The sequence below is a fragment of the Lepisosteus oculatus genome, chromosome 13 (assembly GCF_040954835.1).
Source record: "Lepisosteus oculatus isolate fLepOcu1 chromosome 13, fLepOcu1.hap2, whole genome shotgun sequence".
In the NCBI taxonomy this organism is placed as follows: Eukaryota; Metazoa; Chordata; class Actinopteri; order Semionotiformes; family Lepisosteidae; genus Lepisosteus; species Lepisosteus oculatus.
This window is the reverse complement of record NC_090708.1, coordinates 21,115,763-21,142,794: the sequence shown is the minus strand read 5'-3', so window position 1 is coordinate 21,142,794 and position 27,032 is coordinate 21,115,763. Positions and strand designations below refer to the sequence as shown.

Sequence of the window (27,032 nt, the reverse complement as noted above, 5' to 3'; positions counted from 1 at the left end):
AGATAGTAAGATCCTCAGAGAAAGGTGATGTGACACACATCTATGAGAGAGGAATGAGCAAGAATCACACATGGCAGCATCTGCAAACTGGTGCAAGTTGCACCAGCCTATATTGCTTCCAACACTGGCCTTACACAGTACTCAGCAGTGTGGAAATTACACATTCACAGTTATCCTGTTGTTGACAGTAAAATGTCATGTATGTATGACATCATAATAATGCCGGTGCAGCCTCTACAGAAAAAAAACTTTCCTGCGTCCTTGTAAATTACTTTTGGTTTGAAACTCCTTATATAATTACCAAGAAATATAGGACGTCTCAGTCCATCTTTGACTTGAATAAATAGCTGCTCCATGACACTTATCACCTTCTTATGAATTACTAAATAATCATGTACAGTTCTGGAGATACGCTGTAATAAATGCTGATGGTTTTGCAGCTATCCAACTAAATTTCAATGCAATAACACTGAGAGGGTGTAGTGATAAACAGTACTTTTTACTTGCTTCTTACTCATTGTTAGCTTTGTAAAAGGTACAAATATGTACAACATGGGCTACACAGAATACTGCTCAACTGGCACCTTCAGTTAGCCTTACACTGATCCCACTGGCAGTGGAAACCATGAAGACTCCAAACAGGAAGAATGAGACTTGGGAATCAACATACAAAGCAAATACAGTTCTGGAAGCAGAGGGATCTTTGTACAATTTAGCGGTGTCCACTTGTATAAGAACACATGCCCACATTATTTACCTGAACTAAAAAATCTTGCTTCCAGAACATGCATGTCAGTGTCAATGAAACTTGAATTTGAATCAAATCATTATTGCTATTAGTGTGAATGGGATGAACACCGACAGCCCTGTTCAGACGCAAAGAGACTCTTGGAGCATGCAGAAAAAGTACAACACAATTAAGCAACACAATTCAATCTTTATTGAAAATTTTAAGTATTAATACATTACTTTTGTTACATTAAACGTGCCTTAAAGAATTTAAACCTCTGAGCTCATCTACTCTTCAGATTGCTTTTACAATGAAAAACAAACAAAATGAATTTACACATAATTCAACTGGCTCAGAATGAAAACTGAAAATGGAAAAAAGAGAACTCAGCTGTGTTCCATACAATTATTGTCAGATGTCAAAACATTTGATGCTTTAAAAGTTTTCGTTTCTATTTTTGGAAGACAACACTAACCTTAAATAAAAAAGAAAATACCGAAAAGTTTGCTCGTTCAGCATAGTGTTTCATACATAATAAAAAGGTAAAAACAGTGCCATCAAACAGCAATGGATAAGACAATAGGTAGGGTTGTGTCAGAGAGGCTGCCATTTGTTTCCTATTGTGGACCAGTCTGATTTGGTCTTGAATTGAGTCCTATATAAAAGCAACACAGATCTGCAGTGTAATTTCTCAGTCTCCACTTGACGTCACCTATTTTACAGCTCTAGGCTCAGTGCGCCTCTGCACAGTTATCCAACATTGTAGTAAGTTGACATTTAGGGAAAAAAAAAACATACAAACACACTTATCTGAAAGCATAAAGATAAGAATCCCCCACCTTTGAAATGTAGCCAAGCGCATTTCTTTTTAAGAAACAAAACAAATACACCGCTTTGGAATTTTTAATATGTACCTAACAGGAATACAGTGTCATTCACCACGAGTGCACCAATCTGGACAAAAACAGCAGACTCTGGCGTCTCATCACACACACACACACACACACACACTATTCTGGGAGAGGTGATTGGACACAGCCTCGAATGTGCTTCACACAGAGAATCACTGCTACAGAAAACCACTCAGCATCAGGATCAATACAAGGACAAGGACTGTTATACTTTTAGCAGTACATTCCATTTCTTGTGCCACCTTTGTGCACTTTGGGTGCCATGAAATCACAAGACAGCTCTAATGACTGAAATATCAGGACATATCACACTATGAAGAGGCTCTCTCAATATCTTCACTCTACAATACAGCCAATACTTCAATACTATGGATCTCCACCGTGCAGGAACAACCCTCAAGGTAACAAAAAAGAGAAACTCAAATCCTGGCAAAATAATTAAATCAATTGGCTGATACCATTTGCTTAACAGGAGGGCAGTGAATTTCTGCAGACCAGCCTTGTAAGAAGCAAGAAAACATGTGTTGAAAAGCAAGAGGGGGGTCTTTTGGGGGGATGTCAGTTTTGTCATTTGACAACCCTTAAGAGATTGCGGTATGCTTAAAAATAAACAGTTATAATTACATGCTGTGGAACAGCCATTCTGAGTAAATGCTCTTTTGCAAACAAGCTCAATCTAAATGGTGGACAGCAGATTAGCTTCATTGCTAGTTACTTCATTTGATCGCTTCATATTACAAGACACAATGCCACCTAGTGGGTACCAAAAAAATCAAGATTGCCCACTGCACAAAAGCATTCTGCAATACTCTAACCTTACATGTGGAAGTATACAAGCTGGCCCATATCTGAAAACGTTTACCTGGATGCACTGGGTGGCGCAACACCCATCGTTGTTCCATTATGGATTTTAAGAAACCACTTATTACAGTATCAAACCTACAGAGAAACATGTTCATGACAGGCGTGGTCATCAATTCAGATCTCCCTGATGGAGTGCAATATAAAGCCACGCTGAAAATTGAAGCTGTTTCATGCTTAAGTTTGGGAAATAAAATTGACCCAGAGGATGAGATTATACATTATTTTTCTGGTTAATCTAATTTCTCAATCATTTCAAAATTTCAATTAAAAACAGTTTTTTGGGGGGCCATCGTGCTTTAAAGGTACTAATAACTCTCCTTCTCTTGCCAGGTATTGGTTTTTTTTCCTTTTTCCAACTGAAGAACCGATTTAGGGGAAGGGTGTGCGACATCCCCTGGTTTTCACTGCAGCGTGGTTCAGAATCACGCTGCAGATCAATCAATAGCTTAATTAGGACGCGTTAATAATCTTTCCAGATCACTGCTCACTGACCATGGGAGTTCAAACCCTGCAGCTTTCCAGGAACTCATCTAGATCAACCAATATACATTTTGGTAGATGTTCTTCCATTACAAATTTGTAACCATCTCAGTCAGCATCATTCTAAACACTTCCTGTGAACATTACCCAGATAGCTGAATAGAAGTTGTATGCAACTCTTCTACAGCACACAGTGTTTTTTGGTTATGAATCCTTGTACCCTGTTAACAACCATGAATAAAATCCTTACACCTTTACTACACTAACATATCGGTCAATAATACAGCCTTGCATCTGGAAAAATTAAAGAGCTAGACTGGAAAATCAAAAAGAACCTGATCACCTCGGTGTAGCTCAATCCTATAGTCCTAGCAACACGGTGCATACATTTTCTAATTATGTATTACTTGGTCTTTTGACACTAAGACTGCAGGAATACTTATAAACAGACATAAAGAAGAAATAATTCAGATGTGTGGACATGTGACTAAGTGCGAACATTTGTGCCTGAAATTGTGTCCATTTAGACTACAAAGCAAGGAAGGGATGGAAGTAATGTACTTTAAGTTAAATTATGTATAAGAAAGGCCTGGTCATGTGAGCAAAAAGACTGCACAGATGCAGCACACTAGAAATCACCTGAGCCTAGTTCTATAAGGATGGTATCACTGGACTTTGCTGAGGTACTTCAAAAGCTGGCAAACACGTTAAGGGAGAACATTGATTTGATCAAAGGTCTAGAAGAAACAGCTAAGCATCTTTAAGTAGTGTCTTTGAGTGTCGTCCTCAATCAAGTGTGCAACAGAAAGTAGAACAGAAGAATATAAGGAATTTTTAGAATAAAAAGTAAACTCCCCCCAAAAAACTACGTACCTCTGGCAAACAAAACATCACAGTACCTTGGATTATACAGACCTCAGCTGGCCTGGTCATTATAAGGAAAAACTATCTTCTCTCTTACATGCAGAAAGATCACAGGATACTTCAGAGTCGGGAAGAATAAAAATGCATCAATCTGGCCACTGTTCCTCTAATGTTATCCTTTCAATTGGAAACAAGCAATTGGTGTAACAAATTCAAAGCTTCTTTTGTCATAAATGTAATGAAACTAAACTGACAAGTAACCACAGCTTTACAGAGCAGCCTCTAGGAATGTATATGAGAAATTTAAGAACAAGACTGGATATTCTTTTTAAAAAAATGATAATCACAAGTGCAATTTAAAAGAGAAACACCTTGAAATGTTACTCAGTGCCCTTTTAAATAGTAAAAAAAAAAAAGACTTGCTAAAATTGCATTGCTTAAAGGAAATCTTAACATTTCTCTATGCAGTTTCTAAAAAAAATATAGTGAACATCACCACTAAGGAAGGAAAACTAATAACTACCACCAGAGCCATCTTTTCCACTGCTAGTGTGGATTGCGGTATTGAAATGTCATGAAAGGGAGGCACCAGGCAGTGTCATCTAAAATTCAGCTACCACTGGAAAGTTTGTTCACATTGCAGTGCCCAGTAGAAAACGCAAATGAAAAAGATCAGGATTGTAAGGTGGTGTTGAGGACATCTACATAAAAAATAAAAAATAGAGGGCAAGTAGGAAACAAGAGTTCACAGCTGAGATGTGTACCATCCCCCTGTTGCTACAAACACTGCAGATAAACACTAATATTGAAGAAACAGTGAAGACAATGAAGGAATTGTATGGAACCATTCTGAAAGTGGTTTATATACAATCATCGATGAATGCTGAAGAGCCTACAGGCCAGGAAAATCTGCAAATAGCCTACTTCATATTCTTCTATGCATGTTTGGAGATTGTTGCTGAATTGCTACTACTTAAACTTATATTTTGATTAAAATAGTTTTGATTCTTTAGGATCTGCAGATGAACTGAAACCTTCACCTAAATGTGACAGAGCACTGGATTGATTCTGACTTAAGCTTTAAGCTGCTTGATGGGTATATTTTAGTTTTTCTATAACCATGCCGTAAGACATTTCTCTTTATTATATAAACAGGCTGCTCAGAAGATAGGAGTACATATAGTGTAGTCTGTTTAAGGACTGATTCAAATACATATTGAATGATATCCATCTGTTTTACTTTGCAGAGAACAAAGTTGGAGGAGACTATTGGAACGTCACATGCCCTGGTCTAATACTTCTGCGTCTTAAATACAAGATACTCGTGCCACAGGTTGGAACAGCAATTGAAAATGACATGTGATTTGAAGCTTGGGTCACCTACAAAATCTACCCTCCAGAAAAATGTATCCATATCCATAGTATAAAGAGATACTGTCCATTCACTGTTTCATGTCCTTAACAGCTTTTTCAAACTGTTTAATCCTTAGGTTCAACCTCAGTGCAGAGACTGAAATGATGTCATAATGTGATCTTATCAGCTATGAGGCCTTCTGTCTAAAAACAACAAAGACAACTCTCTCTGAAACATATGCTGTAACTGATCCCTTGCAGGTTGAGAATAAACCAGTTTCTTCTGAGAAAATGAGGCTTCTTCTCATTTGGTGCTAAAACCAGATATCATCTTAAATATTACTGTGCTGCATATATTTATGCACACACACAAACCAAGGGGCATTAAAAATGCATTTATAAACAAAGCAATAGCATATTAGGGTTTTAATGCCTCTCAGTATAAATTTAGGGTCTCCAAAACAAACGTATTTAAATGTAAAATATCCAGTCACTGAAAAATCTATTAAAAAGGGAGGTAAAATTTTGAATTATCTTTAAGGTAAGCAGAAAGATTACGACTCTGAATTAATAGATGGGTTATGTCAATGGCTGAGTCTACTCATTACCTCCATCTTTGACGATATAATTTAAGATATCTTTTTCTACAGTTGTATTTGCCACTCTTGGTCAATGCTAAGCAAAATGAGACCTAGAACTCCTTATGGCAGTACAAAAGCATCAGAACTGACAAGACAACTCAAACTAGATAGCTGAATTACAGCTGTTCAGTTCTGACCTGGGAAGTGCTGAATCACAAAAAATAGACGTTAATTTCTTGACACAAAAAGGCAGGTCCGATGCAACCTATTTGTCAGTCAATTCAAGTCCTGCACCACTGTCACAGTTTCTTTGGGCCCTAATAGAAAAACGACCTCCTGCTACATAGGGCTCAGCTTTCTTTCACTGAAGATCTGCACACTGCAACTCCACCTAAAATCTTCCCATTGTGGTTTATTGAACTATAAACCTGTAGCTTTTGAAAGTAAAATGACTAGCGTGCATGCCTGCTAAAAACTGACAACTAGGCTGAGGTCCCCTTTCAAAACGGTTTCAGTCTTCAGGCTGTGCTCGTTTGTTTTTGGTGCTTTTTCCCCCTCCATGTGTCAGTATTAGCAGGGCTTAGCAGTTTTCTCATCAGGTGTCAAATGAGAAACAAAGCATAGAAATCAGAAGAACAGACCAATTGTGCAGAACTGTTCAAAGCTCCCCTAGACCTTACTGCACGCTTCTTTCAATACGTGCGCACTCGCTCCACCACGGACATGTGCTTCTTTGACAACACTACACGCAAGGACACAAAGGCAGCGGCTTCATGAACACACCACTCACAACCACCTCATTCACCTCAGATGCCATTCCTCACCAGCTAAATAGATGCAGCACTGCCAATGAAATGAGACCATCTCCTTTGGTCTGACCACTCAGGCAACACCAAACCAGAAAAGAATTCTGAACTGTAGTGCGTCAAACCAAACTGCACTGAGCTTTTTTTTTTATATATACAACAGGCTTACACTTTTTAAAGAAAAAGAACATTAAGACATTGCATTAGTGATACAGAGTTGCAGAGAATTGTTTTTCATGATCTTCTTTCACTTCCTTTGGATTTTTTTGCATACGACAGTCTTGCATCAGTCACTGCAGGTAGATTGAGCAAGCATTTTTTTTTGTATTTAAACATGCATTCAACCAGATATGGACCCAAATAAAATTATACTCCCTTTTTTAACATTTTTATAGCTATAAAATTGCAAGACAGTCCACAAAACACACGTTTGCATCAAGACCTTGTTACCAGATGTGAGATATGCAGTTGAGGCTGAGAGGGGTGCCCGGTAGTGTTTCAGCAAGGTGTTGGGAGCATGGGAAGATTCCCTATTCCGGTTCCGTTTTTGCGTTTTCGAACAGATTATTTTTTAGCATTTTGGAAGGAAGAAATCCTGGTTGGAGACATCGGGGCATCAGCACCAATTGAACAATACTGGACTGAATATGAATGCATATCTACCATCTTGAAACCTGTAAAGACCAAAAAAAGCATAGTTTTAGTAAATTAATATTAATTTTAAAATTGACATGTAAAAAGCTAAGCATGCATTTTGAACAGGGGGGGTATTGCACACAATGGCTCTTTTTTTCATTGTTTCTACATGCAAGATGCCACGTTACACCTGCTGGAACTTGTGCAGTGTTAACAATCCATCTCTATCCTGGAACACGCACGGTTTCACGTAAATCAGGATTTAACTGATAAGAGGCAATGCCAAACACTAACTGACAACTTGCAACTAAGCAACAACAAAAGTACATGATGGAAAATGTCCTTCTTGGCAATCCCATTATTGCGCAAGTGTTAGACTCGATATTAAGCAACATACACAGAATTAACAAAGAAATAATCGACAGACCAAAGTAATTTGCATTAAGGAAATACTACCTTACTAAAGACAAAGAAAAAAACAATCACAGGTTGTCGATATGTGGGAACTTCTTTCGGAGCAGCAGTACTTGTTTTCTCTATGCTGTGGCGATAACCTCAGTCTCATTTGCTCACTATATTACTGCCGGTTTGGTACTGATTTAGATGCAACCCCACGTCTGTCTCTGTGGATCTGGGTTGCAGACAGCAGGTGTCTCAGACATAAATCAGTAGGTCAGAGCTCTGTCACCATGTGCTCTCTGTTAAAAAAAAAAAGACTAAAATGCTTTGCTGCACTTGCTGTCTGCATTGTATTTCTGCTTCAGTGTATATTGGGCCACATGAGGTTCATGGCAAAATGTCACCTTTTTCAACCATTTTATTAGTTTGCCTCTAACTGCTTTATAACGGCTATATAGAATCTTATTTTGCAGTTTTCAAATCAGAGGAAGTAATGCAGAATAAAGGTTTATTATAAATCAGCTAAATAAATCAATGCTCATTTTCAAGAGTGTAACTTTGACCGAGGGGCACATTCCAAACATTTCAAAGTTAAGTCTCATACACTTTTGCTGCATACAGTGCACTACAACTTAGTAACTGGAAAGGAAGTAACAGTAAAGCACAGGACAAATACTGAAACACCACCTGACAAAAAAAAACCACAATGGAACTCCCAGGGTTTACTCAGTGGGATCAACACTCTCTCAGGTAAGAAATACAAAGCATCTGTGCACTTTATCCAGCTTGGACTGTAGGTGAAAACTTAAAGCAAACACTTCCACATATTAACATATTTCACATTATTAACAACGTTTATGCTATTAATAAGCAATGTTTGACTGAAGAGCTTTAATATGTAATCCATCGCATGTGCGACCTGTGACTTGGATATAGTGTTTCCAAAAACATGACTGATTTACCAATGGGAGCAGGAACAGTTGCCCTCTGGGTGGTCAATTTAGCACAGCCAATCAAACCTGCCCTGTTTGTCTCTAGATATGGTGGGAGGATACCAGAGCATACAGTAACACCGGAAGAAACACATGTAGAAACAACATGCTAATTCCGGGACATGCTAACTTCAGAACCAAAGCTAGAACCCACGACTTGTGAGACAACTGTACTACCTACCCTGCTTCCATAATCAGCAACAAATTTGCCAAATTCGTGTGGGAGTTCCTTTTCATTTTTAACACCTACTACTTAAAACAGGTATGAATCACACAAAGATTGAAATATTATATGCATTCCAGTGACACCATGCTTTCTAAAATCCAATTCACTGCAAAATACTGTTTTCCAGGTCGTGATTCTGAATAGTGGTGGATATCCATCTACAGTGCTGTTGGGAACGCAGCAGGCAAGAGCTTGACTCCTTGGGCATGTCAGCAGAACACTCTTCAATTATGCGGCCTTGCGCCGTCTCAGAGAGCAGTACTGCACTGCCCAACAAGGGCACTCGCTGACTGTGGCTGCAGAGAGCCCTGCTCAAGTTGAGAAGCAGTGCCCTGGCCGGCAGATGTGTTTGTGAACTGAACCAGTCAACAACTGATTCGGAGAATACAAAGAACGCCAAAGGCAAGATGGAACCTCAACTGTTCGTACAATAGGGGCTCAACATCTGCCAATTAAAAATTTGTGAATCCGCTTACTTGAATTTCAGTCTGGAATAAAGTGCGAACACACTACCGTTCTACTCGGGCGAAGACTGAGCCGCACAGAAGCACAGACACGAGCTACCAAACACTTACACTGTCGGACAGTTCACCACTGTGGGGGCACGTAGCTGTAGGTGGGCGTGCCAGGGGGCCGGTATGTGGGCATTGTGACAGGGTGAGGGGCTACTGGAGTTGGGGAATGAGTCGTCAACAAAGTCCCTGGGAAAAAGAAAAATATACACAGGTTTTAAACATCAGGAAGAAACAACAGCTTTGACCTCCTTTTGCAGCTAAAATCAACAACATTTAAGTGGACAATGCGAAAGACAGGAGAGTGAAGGTGGTATGAGCACAAGAGTTTGAGACCCTTTCCCACCTGCAATGTGAATAAAACCCCTGTGGACATAGCTGTCTAGGAAGTTCAACACTCAGAGTTAGTTACAACAGCCAGCGAACAGGCTCCCATTGTAAGACTGGAGCCATTGGTAAGGCTGGCAAATGCAGGGCAGAGTAAATAAAAAAAATAATGTTTTTAATCCCCAGACAGGCCTTTGGTACAAATATCTCTCTTTTCGAAACGTTTCACACCACCGAAATAATTGAAGAACCATGACAGGTGGCATTAAGCACTTACCAGCCGACATCGCCATAGTGGTCCCTGCTACCATCCCCATGGTGACACCATTGGCTCGAGGAGGAGGAATGGGAGGGGCATACATGGCAGCTGGCATGCCATTGGGCTGCACCACTGTGGTGTGGTGAATGACATGAGGGGGCGTGGCGTAGAGAGGCTGTGTGTAGTAAGTGCCCTGCTGCTGAGAAAGAAAGAGACAGTCACTTCATGAGACTGACATCAGATGCTCAAAACAGGTGGCAACTCTCTGATGCCAACACTTTCCTGAGCCCATCAAATAACAAAACACACTGTTAATTAGCAATGGACGATGAAGACATTTTCAGTTATTGCTTCTACTAAGTTATTGCTTGCATCTACTGTAATTTGACAGGATGATCACAGAATATAATAAGGCAAGGTCCTTAAGAGTCTATCAGATTGAAAGATGTCTACAATTGATAAGTTACACAAACAGGAGTAGGGAATAATGCATAACATTAAAATCATTATATGATACACAACATTTACAGCAGATACTCATTAGTATGACCTTTTAAAAAAATCTGTATGCAAGTGGTGACAAAGGAAAAAAACCTTGTAGAAAGTTTGAAAGGTAGGGCAATCACCATCACTACTGCTGCTGATTCTAGAACATAGTGCAGCCCAGAAAAAGAGAAAATGCAGAGTACAGCTGCAATTAAAGCAGGTTACTTGTTTTTCTTCACCTGATATCCAATTTGCTACAGTGCATTTATTTATAAGTGTCGGGGGAATTCATTTATTAACAGCGGGTGCACTGGTAAAACTGACCTCAGTGGCTCTCGATGCTGGCCCAGGGAACCACTGTGTTTGGCTTTCAGAACAACTGGGTCCTTAACCACCAATACTCATCGATGCATTTTACCGATATGCTTGCTTATTTAGACTGCGTTCTGCACTCAGGCCTTGTGTTTAGAAAAATGCCCTAAGGTAGAGTAAACCCTTGGTCTAGCACACTTCACTTTAATGGACATCTGCATAAGGGGAATTAAGTTTTTAAAATCAGAAATATCAGACATTCCCCACAATAACGATGAAATGCACAAAAATAAAATAAAAATAATACTACATAGGTTGGCCCTATAAGGGGTAGACCGATTGCTTACAATGGGTGTTGACAATTGTATGCTTTAGCAAATGTTATACTTTACATTTACCACACATGAGTTTGTATATTTATGGAATAAATTTCATTGACTGCATTGATTGCAATTGCTAAAAAATTGTCAAAAGATAGAGTAAGCATATATATATAATACATGTGCATGTATTTTTCTCATTCAATAGATTTGGTGATTTGGGCTGAAAAAAACATCACGACTGATTTAACACACTTTCTGCAGAAACAGACACCAATTTCCGAGTAACTTGTCGATTAAGAATTTGCTCACTTATTTCTGACAAAAAAGTTTTTAACAGGAGCTCAACTGAGGACGAACACAGAGGGAGAAGAACACTATTAAACACCTGCAGTGGCAATGACTGGCAAATACTCCCACAACGATTACATTTCAGTTCAGGGCAGCTCTGAAACAAGGAATTCACACAGGGCTGATACCAATTACAAACACTTTTTTATGAGTGGGGGAAAAAGAAAAGAAAAACAGGTCTAAATTAGAAACAGGAAATCAATTTCCCCGTGATTAAAGAACAAGCAGCAAAAAAATGAAGGCAGAGCATCTCCTTGATCCAGGTCCGAGAAACACTGTTTGACGCGATTGAAAAGAAAAATCTAAAAGACGTAACCCAGTAATAGTAAATCAAGGAAGACTAAGGATGGAAATTTTTGATAAAAAGTAGATTAACATTAGCAAGTAACGTTCAGAATTTAAAACCTAAACGTCTACAGTTGCCTTATCAGAGCAAGTGTGTAACTGATCCTTCATTCTACAAACAGTACTCTCTGCCCCTCTCTTCTCACAGGCCTGGCAGCAGTTTTACTTGGACTCCCTGGCAAATTGTCAGCTTCAACCCAACCCAAGTTATTAAGCAGCTAAACTAAGCAGAAATTGTAAATTTTCAGATGGTATGTTGCGTGCACAGCTGTTAAGTACATAATCAACATGCTGTCCTTTGAACATCCATCAGCGTTTCAGAGATCGCTGGTAAAGGGCCTCCAAGAATTAATTTTGACCGGCGTGCTTGCAGTTGCTAAGTGACAAGATGGTGTAAGTGGGAGGAGTCTGGGCTTTGTTGAGATAGGTGCTGTGCTAGGTAGTGAGAAAAGATAAAGTAAAAATAGCTGAACATTTGCGTCAAACAATAAGGTATTCACTTTGCAAAAGATGAAGGTCAGGAAATACAAAACACTGCTTTTCCCTGATGTTTCCGGATTCAACGCAAGATCCAGCCAAAGCCCTAAAAAGGACAATTTTGATGATTAAAATCACCACAAAAACTGTGATCTCCGTGAGAACAAATACCCACCCCTGCTCCTGGAGATCCCCAGACTTGCATGTTTTGTAGAGAACCTGGGATTTTCATAGACTAAGGCCTGGAAACAGTGTTCGCTTGTAATAAGTGGAACACTGCAATTAAGCCACTGAAAGAATGGAAGAGCCGATCTCGTGTTACCTGTGCGTAGGGGTTCTGCTGGGGGTAGGCACTTCTCACTGGGTAGACAGCAGCCTGATAGGGGTTTGGTGATGAGGAGTAAGGGGGAACCGCACCAGTGGTTGGGGATACTTTGTATGGCGTGCCTGGAGTGTACCCTGAAACGAAGCCCACAAAAACAAGCTGAATCTCACCTGGCACCTCAGAAACAGACATCACTTCATTCCAACAGTTGTAACAAGAAAGTTCAACGTCTCCCCCCTGCATATTTTTCTAATCATCTAACAAAATTCTAACATTTGACTACGAAAATCAGTATTTTGACTTTTCCTTTTTGACAGGGCAACTTAGAAATGCCTAAACGCGATACAGTAGACTCGAGACTGGCTGAACTGGAACTAGGCACTTGCTCCAGGTGCAGGTCAAGTCATATTGTCCAGATAATGTCAGGGCTAGGTTCTTGGCTGGACTGGACCAGGAGTCCCAGAGCACACAAGCCGTCTCGTGGACCCTCAGTGGACCAGCAGAGCTGGACGTATATCCTTGACTCGCTGAGCAAGAATCCCCAGGTACCACTATGAGGCGCACCATCTCTCCAGCTGGGGAGAAAACTCCTCAGTTAAAGCCTGTGAGGTTAGCTCTGTGTAAGAAGGCAATCCACTCAGACAAGTGCGTTCTCTTCAGAACTGTAAGCTCAAGAGCAGCAGGCAATTCCAGGCTATGATGGGGAAAAGAAGTGGCCCCATTTTGAAAAATGTTTGTTGCTTCAATGAAATGCAGATATGCACAGACAGCAACCAGAGCATTTATGCGCTATGGTAAACACTGTGGCTCATATTAGTGTGACAGTTTTGGCAGAAGAAGACTTAAGACATGACAGCATGGGAAGGCTCTGTGAAGCCCAGACAGCAGCTTGCGACTGGCACAAAGCCCTGCATCTGAGGGACCATGCACGCCTACCTGTCTGGAACGCTGTGCTGGCTCCTGGGTACATGTTGGGAGAGTATGCTGGAGCTGCTGCCGCATAGCCAACTGGAAAACCAGCTACAGACGAAACACAGCAGTGACAGATGCAGATCAGAAAATGAGACATCACAGACAGGAATATAGGCCATCATAACTAGGCCAGATCTCACTCTATCTACCCAACAGAGTACTGATAAAGATTAAAGAAATAAAGAGAGCTTTTTAAAATGAGTTCTGTCTGACAGCTGTTATTACAAGTTGGTAGAGGTGACAAGATTTGCAGCAGAATGACTACTTTGAAGTGGGATCTTCAATTCAGATTTCAGAAACTAAGCCAGGCTGAGGGACCTCCAAAGAAATCCAAACTGCCGCAGGTTGTGCTGGTTGACCAGTAGGTGGCACTATTTCCCTTGGACCATAATTTTGGAGCAGGTATATGGTTCCAAAGAGCAGGGGCGTTACTCAACATTTCTTGACTAAATTCGACTCTGAGCTTGTGCAGTCGGGTCTTAAAGTTCCACCTTATTTCAAGTGGTGAAGCAATTTCTCACATTTTGCTGCCACTCATCCCTTACAATGTCTGTATAGTGCTTTGGGATCCTCTGGGATGAAAAGTGCCAATCCCAATAAAGAAGAAACATAAATATAAGGAATTATGTTCATCGTGTTTGAAGAGGAGCATCAACTAAAGGAATCCAGCTGCCATCAATTCTGACCACAGGTATTTATCTTATATCCGACTGTCACAAAACGAAAATGCAAAATAGATAAGAGCAATTTAATTGTAATTCATTGGACAGTGCTGCTGTTCCATACTGCACACAGTTAAAGACTGCAGTTCTATACACATATCCCCATGCTTTTATTCATCCACCCAGTATCTAACTGTTTTTTTCCCCAATTCAGGAACGCTGGGGGAGCCAGAGCCTATTATGGCAGGCAACACCCTGGACGGGTAGCCAGTCCACCCCAGGGCAGACACAAACTCAACAAGCACACATTCACACCAGGGCCAATTTCCCAAAAGCCAATTAATCTACCAGTATGCCTGGGCTGTAGAACAAAACATGGGGAGAACATACAAAACTCCACACAGCGCAAGAACTGAACCCCAGGCCCCAGAGCTGCAAGGCAGCACCGATAACCACAAGTCCACTTTGCCACTCCCACTATGCTTTTATACTCTTGTCTGATTACAAAAGCTGTTTCACAGCATCTTGGTTACTTAACACTGCAAACCGTACAGGGAGCTGCGCACACTATGCTGTATCCCACACGTGCTCTTCTTACCTGGGTATCCGATTCCCTTTGAATTTGGATAGGGGACCCCTGTTGGTGCAGGGCTATAAACAGGGTTCATGCTGCAGAAGAACCTGAAAAGGAAACATTACAACATTAAAGGATGCTATCCTGGTCTACAGATGAACATGCATAACATTGGAGCAAAATGACATTTTTTACATCATATCACAGCAAAACTGACATATAAATTTATCATTTCTAGGAAGGCAAACAGAATAAACCGCTTCAGCAATCCAAGCACCTTATTAAAGATTCTATTATTGTACTGCATGCTGATTAAATTGCTGTACTTGAATCCTGTACCTTATTTACAGTGGTTGTCCATAACACATACTGACCCATATAGCAGTGCTGGTACTTTGAGACACGGTGGTCTGTTAGACAAATATAACTTGTTTAACTTAAATGACCCATTTTTACTGTGAGATATTACATGTCATTATGGTACTTTGCATGATACTTTCAATAACCGGAAATCAGCCTAGATTCAGTTTGTCAGTCAAAATGAATGGTATTAGCAGCCTAATATCGTGAGTGACTGCTTGTTCTAGGTGAAATTAACCTTGGTTTATTGCCTTAACTGATTTACCAATGGTCTATGGGTAGAAAGAGCCATGTACCTGTGTCCAGAAGTGACATTTAAAAAAAAAAGTGACATGTTCTCAGGTTTTATTTGTTGCTGCTGTTTTTAATTACACTAGGATTAACCCCAACAAATATGGACAGATGAACTCTCTGGCAATCACTCAATACTGTAATTTTGCAAGCCTCGACAAAAGCCTTTTGAGTATTCCTATAGAGAAATTAAAGGATGAGCAGGTTTTAGTTCAGAGAAGGTTTGACTCTGTACAAACCTGCCAAAACAAAAAAATAGAACAGAGGAAGGCAGTAGTATATAAGGAGGAAGGCAGTAGCATATAAGAGAGAGAGCACTTTATTAGCCATATACAATTTCTTACATTAGCAATTTCTTTTCGCAGCTTGCTCTCCATGAGACACACAGACGGGGAGAGAGGAGCTTGGGGTCAGAGCGCAGGGTCAGCTGTTTACAGGTACAGCACCCCTGCAGCAGTTGGGGTTAAGGGCCTTGCTCAGGGGCCCAACAGAGTAGGATTCCTCTGCCGGCCGCGGGATTTGAACCGGCAACCTTCCAGCCACAGGCGCAGATCCTTAGCCACAGAGCCACCTCTCCGCACATATATCAGGTGGGAGCATCCACTGACATGGTGACATCAACACCCCAGTTCCCTAACAGCAGGACCTCACGAATTTCCCCGATCTCTGCAGCAGCACACTAACACCAGGAGGTGCTGGTAAAACTGCAGGTGACGGCTCTTTCACACAAACCTGCTGAAGCATTTCCCCACACAGAGGGACTTCTCATCCCCCAAGCCACTTGATACACCAAAGTCAACACTGTTGGAGAATGCCTTCAATCAGCACTTGACTGCCTTCAAACTGCACTCAACCCCCCCGGCACCCTATCAGGAAAACCTCTCCTGAGGAAACAGCCCAAGGGTGCAATCAAAGACTGACACGATCATAACCTTGTCAGAAACATCCACGAGAGATAGCTTCCACCCAAGATAGAAGTAACAGCAAACACTGCCGAGTGAAAAACAGTCTGAAAATAGAATCAGGAGACAGGATTTTTAATTTGCTCAGATCTGCAGTTGGCAGCCAATTTATTTGAGACAATTGATTGTTTTTTTCTTTTGTCTTCTGTTGCAGACAAAAATGAAGGAGAATGCTTTCTTTCATCCATCCCGAACTGTAGATTTGTCTCGTGTTAATTGATGCATTGCAACTTCCACTTAATGTTTAACACTTCTCAAAAATGCAATACGAACCATCTTAAAGGGACGTGTTCCTTAACCCATTATATTTGAATTAACTTTTGCAAGGTGAAATACTTCTATGAAGTGTAGAGTGAAACCTTGATATAACAAACACCTCAACACAGAAGTATGGGGGGCGGTATTTGTTTTTTTTAGTATTTTTGTCTTGTGAATCTTACAGTTTGTTTAATACTAAATAGGTCAAAAGGAATCACTTAACATTAACAAATGTATTTCTTTCTGCTAGGCAAATAAAGCACAATTAAATGAAGGCATTATGAAAGTATCTGAATGCAGAGCAGTCACACCTCCAATAGCAGAGTACTGAGGTGCTCTGTGAGACTACAGTATTCAAGCCTCCTTACACCTCCCTTTACTCTCAGTTGCTGTGGCAACCCCCCAGAAGATGCGTTCAATTACTCACCTTCAGGATTGCTCATCAACACTATGTCTGGCACCCACATCTGTTTAATTACACCAACCTAATTAAGGAACTGACCGGTTAGTTCCACACAACCAGATACGGCAGAAAGTAAGGTGTTATAATGGCCGATTTCCAAATTCTCATTAGGAAAGAGGCTTTGAAAAACTTCTTTCGGAAAGGGCAGGGGGGAAGCAATAGGAAGATCTAAAGAAATACTGCACCCAGAAGACAATGTGATATTAGGTGGGAAAACAGATTTTTTTAGCACTAACAAGCAAATCAGTGCTAAATAAACAGCAGCCATATCACCCTGCAACTCACAACTGGCAGCCCCACTGAAGCTAAGCAGGTGTGAGCCTGGTCAGTACCTGGATGGGAGACCTCCTGGGAAAAACTAAGGTTGCTGCTGGAAGAGGTGTTAGTGGGGTCAGCAGGGGGTGCTCACCCTGCGGTCCATGTGGGTCCTAATGCCCCAGTATAGTGACGGGGACACTATACTGTAAAACAGGCGCCGTCCTTCGGATGAGACGTAAAACCGAGGTCCTGACTCTCTGTGGTCATTAAAAATCCCAGGGTGTTTTTCGAAAAGAGTAGGGGTGTAACCCCGGCGTCCTGGCCAAATTTCCCCATTGGTCTTTACCAATCATGGCCTCCTAATAATCCCCATCTATGAATTGGCTATATTGCTCTCCTCCCCACTGATATCTGATGTGTGGTGAGCGTTCTGGCACACTATGGCTGCCGTCGCATCATCCAGGTGGGGCTGCACATTGGTGGTGGAGGGGAGTCCCCATTACCTGTAAAGCGCTTTGAGTGGAGTGTCCAGAAAAGCGCTATATAAGTGTAAACAATTATTATTATAAATATGTTGAGAGGAAGAAATAGGGAAGTTCATGACTTAGCATACATCCATCTGGTTTCAGAAAACAACTTGGTCCCCGATAAGAGTAGCTGCAACGCAGAGACCATCCCAGAAGCACAGAGTGCCAAGAGCGACTACACCCTAAACAGGGCGCCAGAGCACTGCAGGGTGCACGCGCACAAGCAAACGGATAATTTAAAGACAGCAGATCATCAAGGCAGCGTGTCTTTGGGGCATGCAAACACCATATACAAAGTACCATGACTACATGTCTTAAAATGAGGAAGCTCCAATGGCTTATCTTCATTAGGCTATGAGACTCACTTTTCCCTAAATTGCTGAGGGCACAAGAAGTGCAACACTACCTGGTGTGATGTGAAGGACACTCCCAACCTACTTTGGGACAGATGGTAAATCTTTATTAATTGTAGCCAATGTAATGCAACAGCCTGATCTTTGAAAGTTCAGCATATATTTGAAGTGCTTAGAGCCAATGTAACATTTGGTCCATAGGTAGATTTCCACAGGAGAAAAAAAAAGAGCATGGTATATCACGTCTGATTTCCAGGCAATTAGGAAATATTTGCAATTAGCTAGAAGGAAGGGTCAAATTCTGGAAGAAAGCAATCCAGTTTCTCAGATTTCCCTAGGCTCTTTGAGAAACACCCGAAGAAGGCTCCACTGCCGGAACATTGTGTCTCTTCTTTTCAGCACGGAATAAACCTTAATCTGTTTCTTTGTGAATTATTCCTTCCTTCATCACATCCGTCATTCCTTACTGGAAAACTCCACACTGCCCTTGGCTTATCATTTAACACCAAGATGCTGCCAGATTTCCCTTTTGCAGAGAAGAAAAGAAACCAAAAGAAATGCTTTTTAAGTGCATGAATTCATGTCAAGCTGCACATCAGGTGTAACCAGAGCAAAGCTTGCACTGAACTGGCTTGACAGCTCCTGGGCATATGCATTACATTCTTCAATTACTTGCAATGATGGAGATGAAAAAATACGTTCTGATTTTTATTTTAAAAGGTTAGAACCTAAGTGCAACTCATATCATTAACATGCTTTTCATATCCATCATCAGTAGGGCTAGCATTTTCTAGAACTGAAAAATGAGACATGTAGAAATTTTAAAACCTAAATGTTATGAAACAGAGTTTACAGTATTTCAATGTTTGGAAGTACTATTGAAAGGAAATCATCTTAAAATGCCAAAAATATTTACTTTTGCACAAACCTTCAGCACACAGAAATTGAGGAAATTATATCAGACAATTATATTGTATTCTAACATGAAATGAGGAATGTGTGTAAAGGAAAAAGTGGTATTATGGGGCATTTTAATTTTTCTCATAGAGGAAATACAACAGAGAGATGAGTAGCTGGACATATAATGGCAGATCCAGCTACTGTCTGCTTTCTTATTATGCATGTCAGATCACCTACTTAGAGAGCATGTCTGCACTGATCTTATCATGACAGAGTAAAGAAAATGGGGGAAAGCAAACCAATTGGCAACTGTGATCACAGCATGGTGTGCTTCGAAGTTGACTTTGACAAGTTGACTTTGTAGTTAGAGAACAAGGCTCAGGGTTTGCCATTTCAGGAAGGCAGACTATGAAGGAATGGGACAGTTTAAAGGAAGTCGAAGGGGGACAGATTGTATATGGAACCAGAAAAGAAAAGGGTGTCATTCAAAAGACATTCTGCCTTAAGCACGGAACAGATTCGGCTCACACGTAATTCAAGTCAAGAAAGCAGTGTGTCAAACAGCTTAATGCATCTATTAATTGTAAATGTGTTACAAGCCCTGGAAACTCTTAAGTGTTAAGTGGTATTCTACCAATTGCACTTAAAAAAATGAGATGTTATCCAGAAGCCATTAACAGAACTCTTCCCTGAGCGGCTCAAGGCAGGGGTAATATGCATTGACTGGAAAATCGCTAATGTAGCAATTTGTTACAGAAACGAGTATTTGATTCATTGCATTTTGCTGGGACCCAAGGACCTATACCTTGTAAATTTCTGGTGTACTTGTGTCAAGAATGTGGTGATTTTGAAGAGCATTAACCTAACACCAATCTATAGAAAGAGTGACAAAACTGAACTCAATTCTTGTACATCAGTATGTCTGACTTCTATTACATGTAAGGTTATGGTAAAGGTAAGTATTAAGAGAGGATCATCTCTATGGCAATGGAATTCTAGTGGAAAGTCATAGTGGATTTAGAAAACATAGGTCTTAACTATTTTGTTAAGAGTTCTTAACATAACATAACATCACTTTATTAGCCCTATACAATTTCTTGCATTAGGAATTCATCTTTTCGCATACCCCAGCTTGCTCTCCATGAGACACACAGACAGGGAGAGAGCCTGGGGTCAGAGCGCAGAGTCTGCCATTGTACAGCACCCCTGGAGCAGTTGGCCTTGCTCAGGGGCCCAACGGAGTAGGATTCCTCTGTGGCTGCAGGATTTGAACCGGCTACCTTCCAGCCACAGGCACAGATCCATAGCCATAGTGCCACCACTCCGTCCGTGATGCGGATAGCAGAGGATGGTTTTGGGTTATGGGCTCAGCATGCTTCCGCTGCGCCACAAGAAACAACGGTAATGGATACAGAGAAAACATGGTGTACTGCATTTAGATTTTCAGATGGCTTTTGATAAAGTTGATATTTTCTGAGGTATTCTTAAACTGCCGGCAGTATGTACTCAAAGAAATACATATATTTAGAATGAAATAAAAACTGAATGCTCTGGTTCAGGTGATTAGTGAAGTAGCTCAAGAGTTTACACGAGGAGCACTGCTCTTCCTAATGTATATCAATGATCTAGATCCTGGATTATTGGCTATACTTGTCAAACTTGCAAATGAAACCAAAATAGCAAACACTGTAAAAAAAGGGTTCTCCTAAAGAGTTTTATAGCATGTTCAACCAGTTTTACACTGATCATTAAATCAATTTCTAAAAAAAAAAAAAACAATTGCACTATGATCAATTAAGCAGGTTATTAGTTAAATTAGGGAATAATTTAGATACAATTTGGGAATAAACGCAGAGTACCTGTGTAACATTTTGCTACTATGTAACAAAAAAGATTCTGCTGCTCTGGAGCTAATCCAGAAAAGGCCAACCAATCTGATAGATTTCTGTGTTTAAAAATGATCCTATGCTGACGGGCAAAAAGAACTGAATTATTCAAGTCTTGAACAGAGAAAAATATTCTGAATTCAAATACTCAACATTGTGGGATCAGAATCCCAGTGAATTAATTCTGATTCGTGATGCACAAACCAGGGGACACAAACGAAACCTCAGGGAAGCTATTTTTAACTGACAACAGCAGTCGCATCTTTACACAAAGGATTGTCGGAGTATGGAACAAGCTACCCACCCGGCTTCTCTCAAGAAACAGCTAGATGAGATGTTCAGATCTATTAGCCATAAGATACCAAACATGTCAGATGGGCCAAACTACATCCTCTTATTTGGAACCTTGCTAGTATTTTTATTAAATTAGATGTCCATTATTCAAGTAAAGTCTTTTTTTCTAAATAAAGTTTTGATAACAAAAGAGCAGCGCTCTTTAACATGTAAGATGCACAGTGGATGTACAATACAATAACAGCAACGCCGATTTTAAGAAATTTCCACATCCAGAATAACAAATCAGTCATCATGCAGCGGTTGCAAAACCACTTTGAGATCATAACTTACAAAAGCCATTTTGCACAAAAAACTCCCAGTATTAAAAAAACACAATTCCTTAACACATCAATGCTTATGAAATGGAACAATTAGACTCTCTTCCCCCTTCAGCGGGCTCCTTTGATATCTGTAACCGGTATGATTATCTCACTTACAGAGCAGATAATGTGGACTTTCTAAATTAGTTGTGCAGTTGCTCTTTGATTTAATCCCTTTTCATATGACTTAGAAGTGAATGGCTCCACAAGTAAGCACGAGAAATTCAGAAATAAGCAGGTAGCAACAATATTAACAATTTCTAATAAGCAATTTCTTTAATGACATGTTAGTTTTTGGAGAGGAGGGATTTCTCTATTTCTCTTTAAACACCGACCCCTGTTAGCAGTGATGGATAAAGCAAATATATTGTCTGCCCATAGAAAGAAGCAAAAAGAGGATTAATTCATTAAAGGTTTCAAGTTATATGTAATGGCATAGTAGGGTAGAAAATATCGAATATTTTGACAAAAAGGTGTAGATTCAAAGGACACGGTAAAACTCAAATCTTCTTTTACTTGCTGAGGTTACCTACAAAACACAATAAAGAAGTCCTGAAGAGTCATCAGGATGCACAAATGGGAATATGGAGACCATTCAGACCAACCACACTCACCTGGTAGGCAGGGGCTGACTGATCTGAGGATCTTATCCAGTGATTTTTAACTGATCCGAAGGAATAAGTGTTGACAACGTCTCTGAGCAGCTCGTTCTAGATATCTATGATACCCCACGATATTGAAGCATTTCAGAGAAAGCTACATGAGAAGCGCTTCGTTATAGATAACGCCCAACTGATCCGGAAACGGAGTCAAAACCCTCAGTTTCCCTCCCCAGGGCCATCAGCGGATAACGATTCGAAGACGCAATAAATCAGAAACTGCGAGGAAGGCCCGTGACCCTCTCCGACTTGAAAGCTGACAAAAAGCCTTTCACATTGTCCAATTAACGATATTATGAGTTCCAGTAAGTTAGCGATAGCTCAGGCGGAAAGTAAATCAAAACCTGCTGTCTGACATCCTGTGATGGAGACAGAAAAGGGGCATTTCTTCTTCGGCCGCGCTTCCTGTTTCCTTCCAGTCGTGCCTCACGCCGACTGCCCAGACTCCACGCCTCAGGGAAACCTCCCGGCTCCATGACCTCCGGGTGACTTCTGGCCTTATCCAATCTCAACATGCAGGCAGGGCTCCATATTCCGTCTGGAGATGCCAGCTTTCCCGACCTGCCTGAAGACTTCCTCCCCTCTGGAATCTAGAAATTCTAGATTTCTTTGCACAGTATTTTGCACTATTGCTGCTGTTGGTTTTGCAAAAGGTTTGTTTTGACGCCGGCATGGCAAACAAAGGCACGTAGCCAGAAACAGAACACACGCAACAGAATCGCACACATGCTGCGGAACGGGACGGAAAAGGCTCGGCACTGCTCGGCAGCTGATGCATTTTTAACTACGGCACACACGGCTATGCTTCCAGATGCAAGGCTTGTGCAACTGCAAAATCCCGTGGCATGCTTTAATATTTATGCATTGCTGCACACTCGCCTCTTCAATGAAGCAAGATGCGATGCAATGCCAGGCTCAAGGCCCAAGTTAAAACTGACTTGTCTTTATAATAATCAGCCACCTCACACTCTTTCCTCCTGCGCTGGCCACACAACACTTTTATAAAGCACAGACAAAAGCTCTATCCCAGGGGAGGTGGGAAATGGTTAGCCCACATGATACTTGTGCTTACCTGACCATATTTAAGCACAAGACACCATTAGCTATTCTTGGATGCTGTAAAAACCTCTCTCACACACACAACATCTCAGCACTGTCCGTGTCTGGCCAACAAATTTAGGTTAACAAATACATTATAATCTAAGCATGGGGCATAATGGTGATACCTCTAATAATGTAGCATGAATGTGAAGTATCCAGAGATTAAAGCAAACAGCTCTAAAACTTTCTTACGGGAAAAGAAAAATGCTGTTTGTTTCAGAACTGAAAAGGCAAAAGAATTTACAGCTGTTGTTCAAAAGTCCCTAACTTTCCGTCGACGTGCGCCACAGTGAACTGCGTGCTACATTTTGTGGAGACGTTAAAAGCAAATGTGAACCGAGACCATTAATCAGAAGAGCACACGGCAGAGCTCAGTGCCGAGGACTTGAAAAGCGGTGACTGGGCAGAGCCAGAACGATCATCACCTGATCGATTCCAGCAGCCTGCCGGTTGCCTACACTCTCGGGAGACACACGCATCTCGGATCACAGTTTCGTGTAAAACCTCGTTCTTCGCAGCACTGATGCAGGCTGCCAAAGCGGTAAAGAAAACCGGCTGAACCCGCTTGCCGGTAATTGAAACGCAAGGCTGGCAGCTGATGCAGGGAGTTCTGACTTTTCCCATCAAACAGGAGGGAGCTGAGCTGTCATCTAACAGGCAGAGAAATAAAATCTGCTTTCCTTGGATAAACAGACAGATGGCTTCTTCCTCAAATAAGGCACATGAGTAGTAGTATCTAAACTTCAGTAAATAAAAATACTGACACATTTGCCCTTTGCAGACACTACCGATGTATAGGTGTAATGAGTAATGGGCTTCAGACATGTTTCTCCATACTGTCAGCACACTCCAGTAATGAATACAGAATACATATTATTAACATTTAAATTGTGAAATGGACGGAAAGATGGATTTCTCAATAGCAAATCATGTCTAAAATAGTATGCATTTTACAGTAAAGCTTGGACTAAAGAGTAAAGAATTTAACTCCCAAGATCTTACTGATGAGCATGTCAGCAGTTAGTCATCATTCACATACCAAAAAATAACCGGACACCAGCTTGTGCTGAAGCTGAGATTGCTGTGAACTTGAAAGGCGACCTCATGATAACCCTGGAATTTAGGGGAGAGAGTTGTACTGCAATGTTGAAATCCGCAGCAAGAAAGACGCTTATTAATGTTATTTTCAGCAGTGTGCACATTAAAAAATAACATTTGGTAACCGCAAACAAAACATTGATTGAGCATTAAGTGTAAACAGACTGGCGCTGCTTCAGTATAAAATTCAACAGCACGTAAACCTACAACAGTCAAACAGCTCGGGACCTAGTCATACTGCCTTAAAAATCTCACGAGGTGAGTACAAAGGTAAGGACACAAAGCAAACCACCTCATCCGAGCACTAAAAACGCAGACATCTTTATCCAGCAAGCAGAATCTGTTCTCACCACAAACGTCTAAACTAGTGAGGACACCTGAGCTCTATTTGTGACCCTCGAAGTCGTGAAGTTCGTTTTCCTGATTTGCCTAACGCGCCTAAGGGAAGCCCAAACCTTCACTGCCGCCGATTTAATGCGGACTCGTTCAAATGTAAAATGTACACCTTGTCCAAAGCACCATTTTATTAGTTTATGTAGAAGTGAAACAACTGCGCCCATACACTCATCAATCCAATATTTACAAAGAACACAGGAAAGTGGCACTTTGCACTAAAAGGTTTTTTTTTTTAAGAGGGGGGGCTGGTTGCCCTCATCGGTAGCTAACAATATATTAAGCGCACTGCCTCCATCCCACGCATTATTCTCGGTGCGTGACCGTGGGTAACCTTATTAGTTGGATACTACTGGTGTCCAGATCGGCGATTTGTGTTGAAGTTTTTCGACAAGCCGACTGCGCGTCCAGGTCAGCTATCCGCTCCGATTCGGGTTCACATCGTGTCGAGCTCTTCCCTGCTTATCGGGACGGTGCGAAGCAAATTGCGGGAGGTTACACGCATTTTAAGCCAGGTACGGCGACAACCATGAGGCTCCATTGGTGCTGTAAGGCAATCGGACAGCACAGGCCGCAGGGAGGAATTGCAAAGCAGCCTCAGCATCTCGTATCCCTCGGTTATTCTGTATCCCATTCACCCTTCAACCCACCCTGCCTCGAAGTATCCAGCACTTGCAACAGGTACGACACAAAGACACGCATAGCACTGCTAGTATTTGCAACGAAGCATGATACTTACGTTTTTTAGGCTTGCTCAACCGATTTTCCTTTTCCTGTCTCTTCTTTCCCTCTGGTATTGTTATATATTTTTCTCGTCTCTTGTGTCTCCCCTTTCCTCTCTGTCTAGAACTGCTGCGCACCAACCAAACCTACATCAGCAAACGTCACTTCCGACTAGTGGCAACTGAAGCCGGACCTGGGTCATGTGACAGGTGTCTGGGATATTATTTGTTCTGGTTATGTGACAATAATCTGTGACTTTGTGGGTTCCGGTCCTAGAGAATTAGAAATGTCTTAATGCACAGGGAGAATTATTAACAAAAAATAAAAACTGTGCTTTGACTCTTGATTACGGTCGGAAATATTGCGACAGTGTCTGAAATAGAAATAAAAAATGAAATTATTGCCTTCAGGTGATTATGAGCTTTCCGAGCAGTAACACTCATAACATTCCTCCAGTGAAAAGATTGAAACATAGCATTTTGTACTTATTTAATGACAAGAGCAGCGTGTCTGAGCAGTGGATTCTACAGACATGTTACTGCACTCAGGAAATCCAAATCACCCTGTGTGTGGAGCATGCTTTTTGGTTGAACAAGACCCAAATTCCAAGTGGGAATAAATGTCTGCCTCAGTGATCCCTTGTATCCAGCAGGAGGTTGTAATTGTCAGTTTCATTTAAGTCCAGAAGGAGAACAAAAATACTAAACAAGTCTGAAGCCATCAGCCATTCATTAAATACCTTAACACAAGCTCTTTTCAATTCTTCGGGTAAACAAAAAGGAAACGTTCAAAGAGCTCATCACCTTTAACTGCCCACTCCATAATTTTTGCAAGAAGGGACACATTGTAAATAGGGTTGTGGTTGTTAGCTACTTGGAGTTCCAGACCTGGTTTGGCACAGGTGTGATAGCAGAACACTATCTGCAGATACAAGACCAGATTGCAGAAATTCTTTGAAAAGCTTAGTAAGAGGACAAAGAGCAGAGAAGCCATATCTGAGCAGGGGCCAGCAAATAGTTATTAATTAAATCATTTTTATGTGTTTAGTTGTGAAAGAACAGCTTGCCAAATAATAAGGCACAGGTAAAATTACAATAAAAGTGGGTTACTCATCTTATTTGGGTTGTTCAGTAGTTAGAAGCTAATTCATCAAAGGATCTAATTCAGCCATTAGATGAAAGAACCCAGGACACCATCTTCAATAATATAGCTGCCTAGCTTGTTCTAAACTCCCACAATCCTCTGTGTACAGACATTCCCCCAGTACTCAGTTTTATGGACCTTGTTATTTCCAGTTTATGTTCACTGGTTCATGGTTCACTGTATATTCAGGAAAAAGACCTTGTCAAAGGCTTTGACAATTTTGAAAACTTGAATTAG

At 41.0% G+C, this 27,032-nt stretch overlaps 1 protein-coding gene across 2 annotated transcripts; it reads right to left on the bottom strand.

Moving 5' to 3' along the window:
* Positions 1 to 917: 917 nt before the first annotated feature.
* On the bottom strand, positions 918 to 25,822 carry fam168b (family with sequence similarity 168 member B). 2 transcript variants are annotated; one of them, XM_015361703.2, is made up of 7 exons: positions 25,669 to 25,822; positions 14,789 to 14,871; positions 13,493 to 13,576; positions 12,554 to 12,690; positions 9,959 to 10,139; positions 9,418 to 9,543; positions 918 to 7,263 (listed from the first exon to the last, which is right to left on the bottom strand). In XM_015361703.2, the coding sequence occupies exons 2-6, from the start codon at positions 14,856 to 14,858 to the stop codon at positions 9,431 to 9,433; spliced, it is 585 nt and encodes a 194-aa protein (XP_015217189.1). In that variant the 5' UTR covers positions 14,859 to 14,871; positions 25,669 to 25,822; the 3' UTR covers positions 918 to 7,263; positions 9,418 to 9,430. The 2 variants fall into 2 exon arrangements, with proteins under 2 accessions (XP_015217189.1, XP_006637957.1); XM_006637894.3 differs by having other exon boundaries at positions 9,959 to 10,136; positions 25,669 to 25,821.
* Between the last annotated feature and the right edge of the window lie 1,210 nt (positions 25,823 to 27,032).

What these genes read in the sequence shown, in the direction of transcription:
- fam168b (XM_015361703.2), bottom strand. Translation starts at nt 14,858, where the DNA reads ATGAACCCTGTTTATAGCCCTGCACCAACAGGGGTCCCCTATCCAAAT. An exon ending in CAGCACAGCGTTCCAGACAG is followed by an intron (nt 12,691 to 13,492) that starts GTAGGCGTGCAT and finishes GCTTCGTTTCAG; the next exon opens with GGTACACTCCAGGCACGCCA. An exon ending in AGCAGAACCCCTACGCACAG is followed by an intron (nt 10,140 to 12,553) that starts GTAACACGAGAT and finishes TTTCTTTCTCAG; the next exon opens with CAGCAGGGCACTTACTACAC.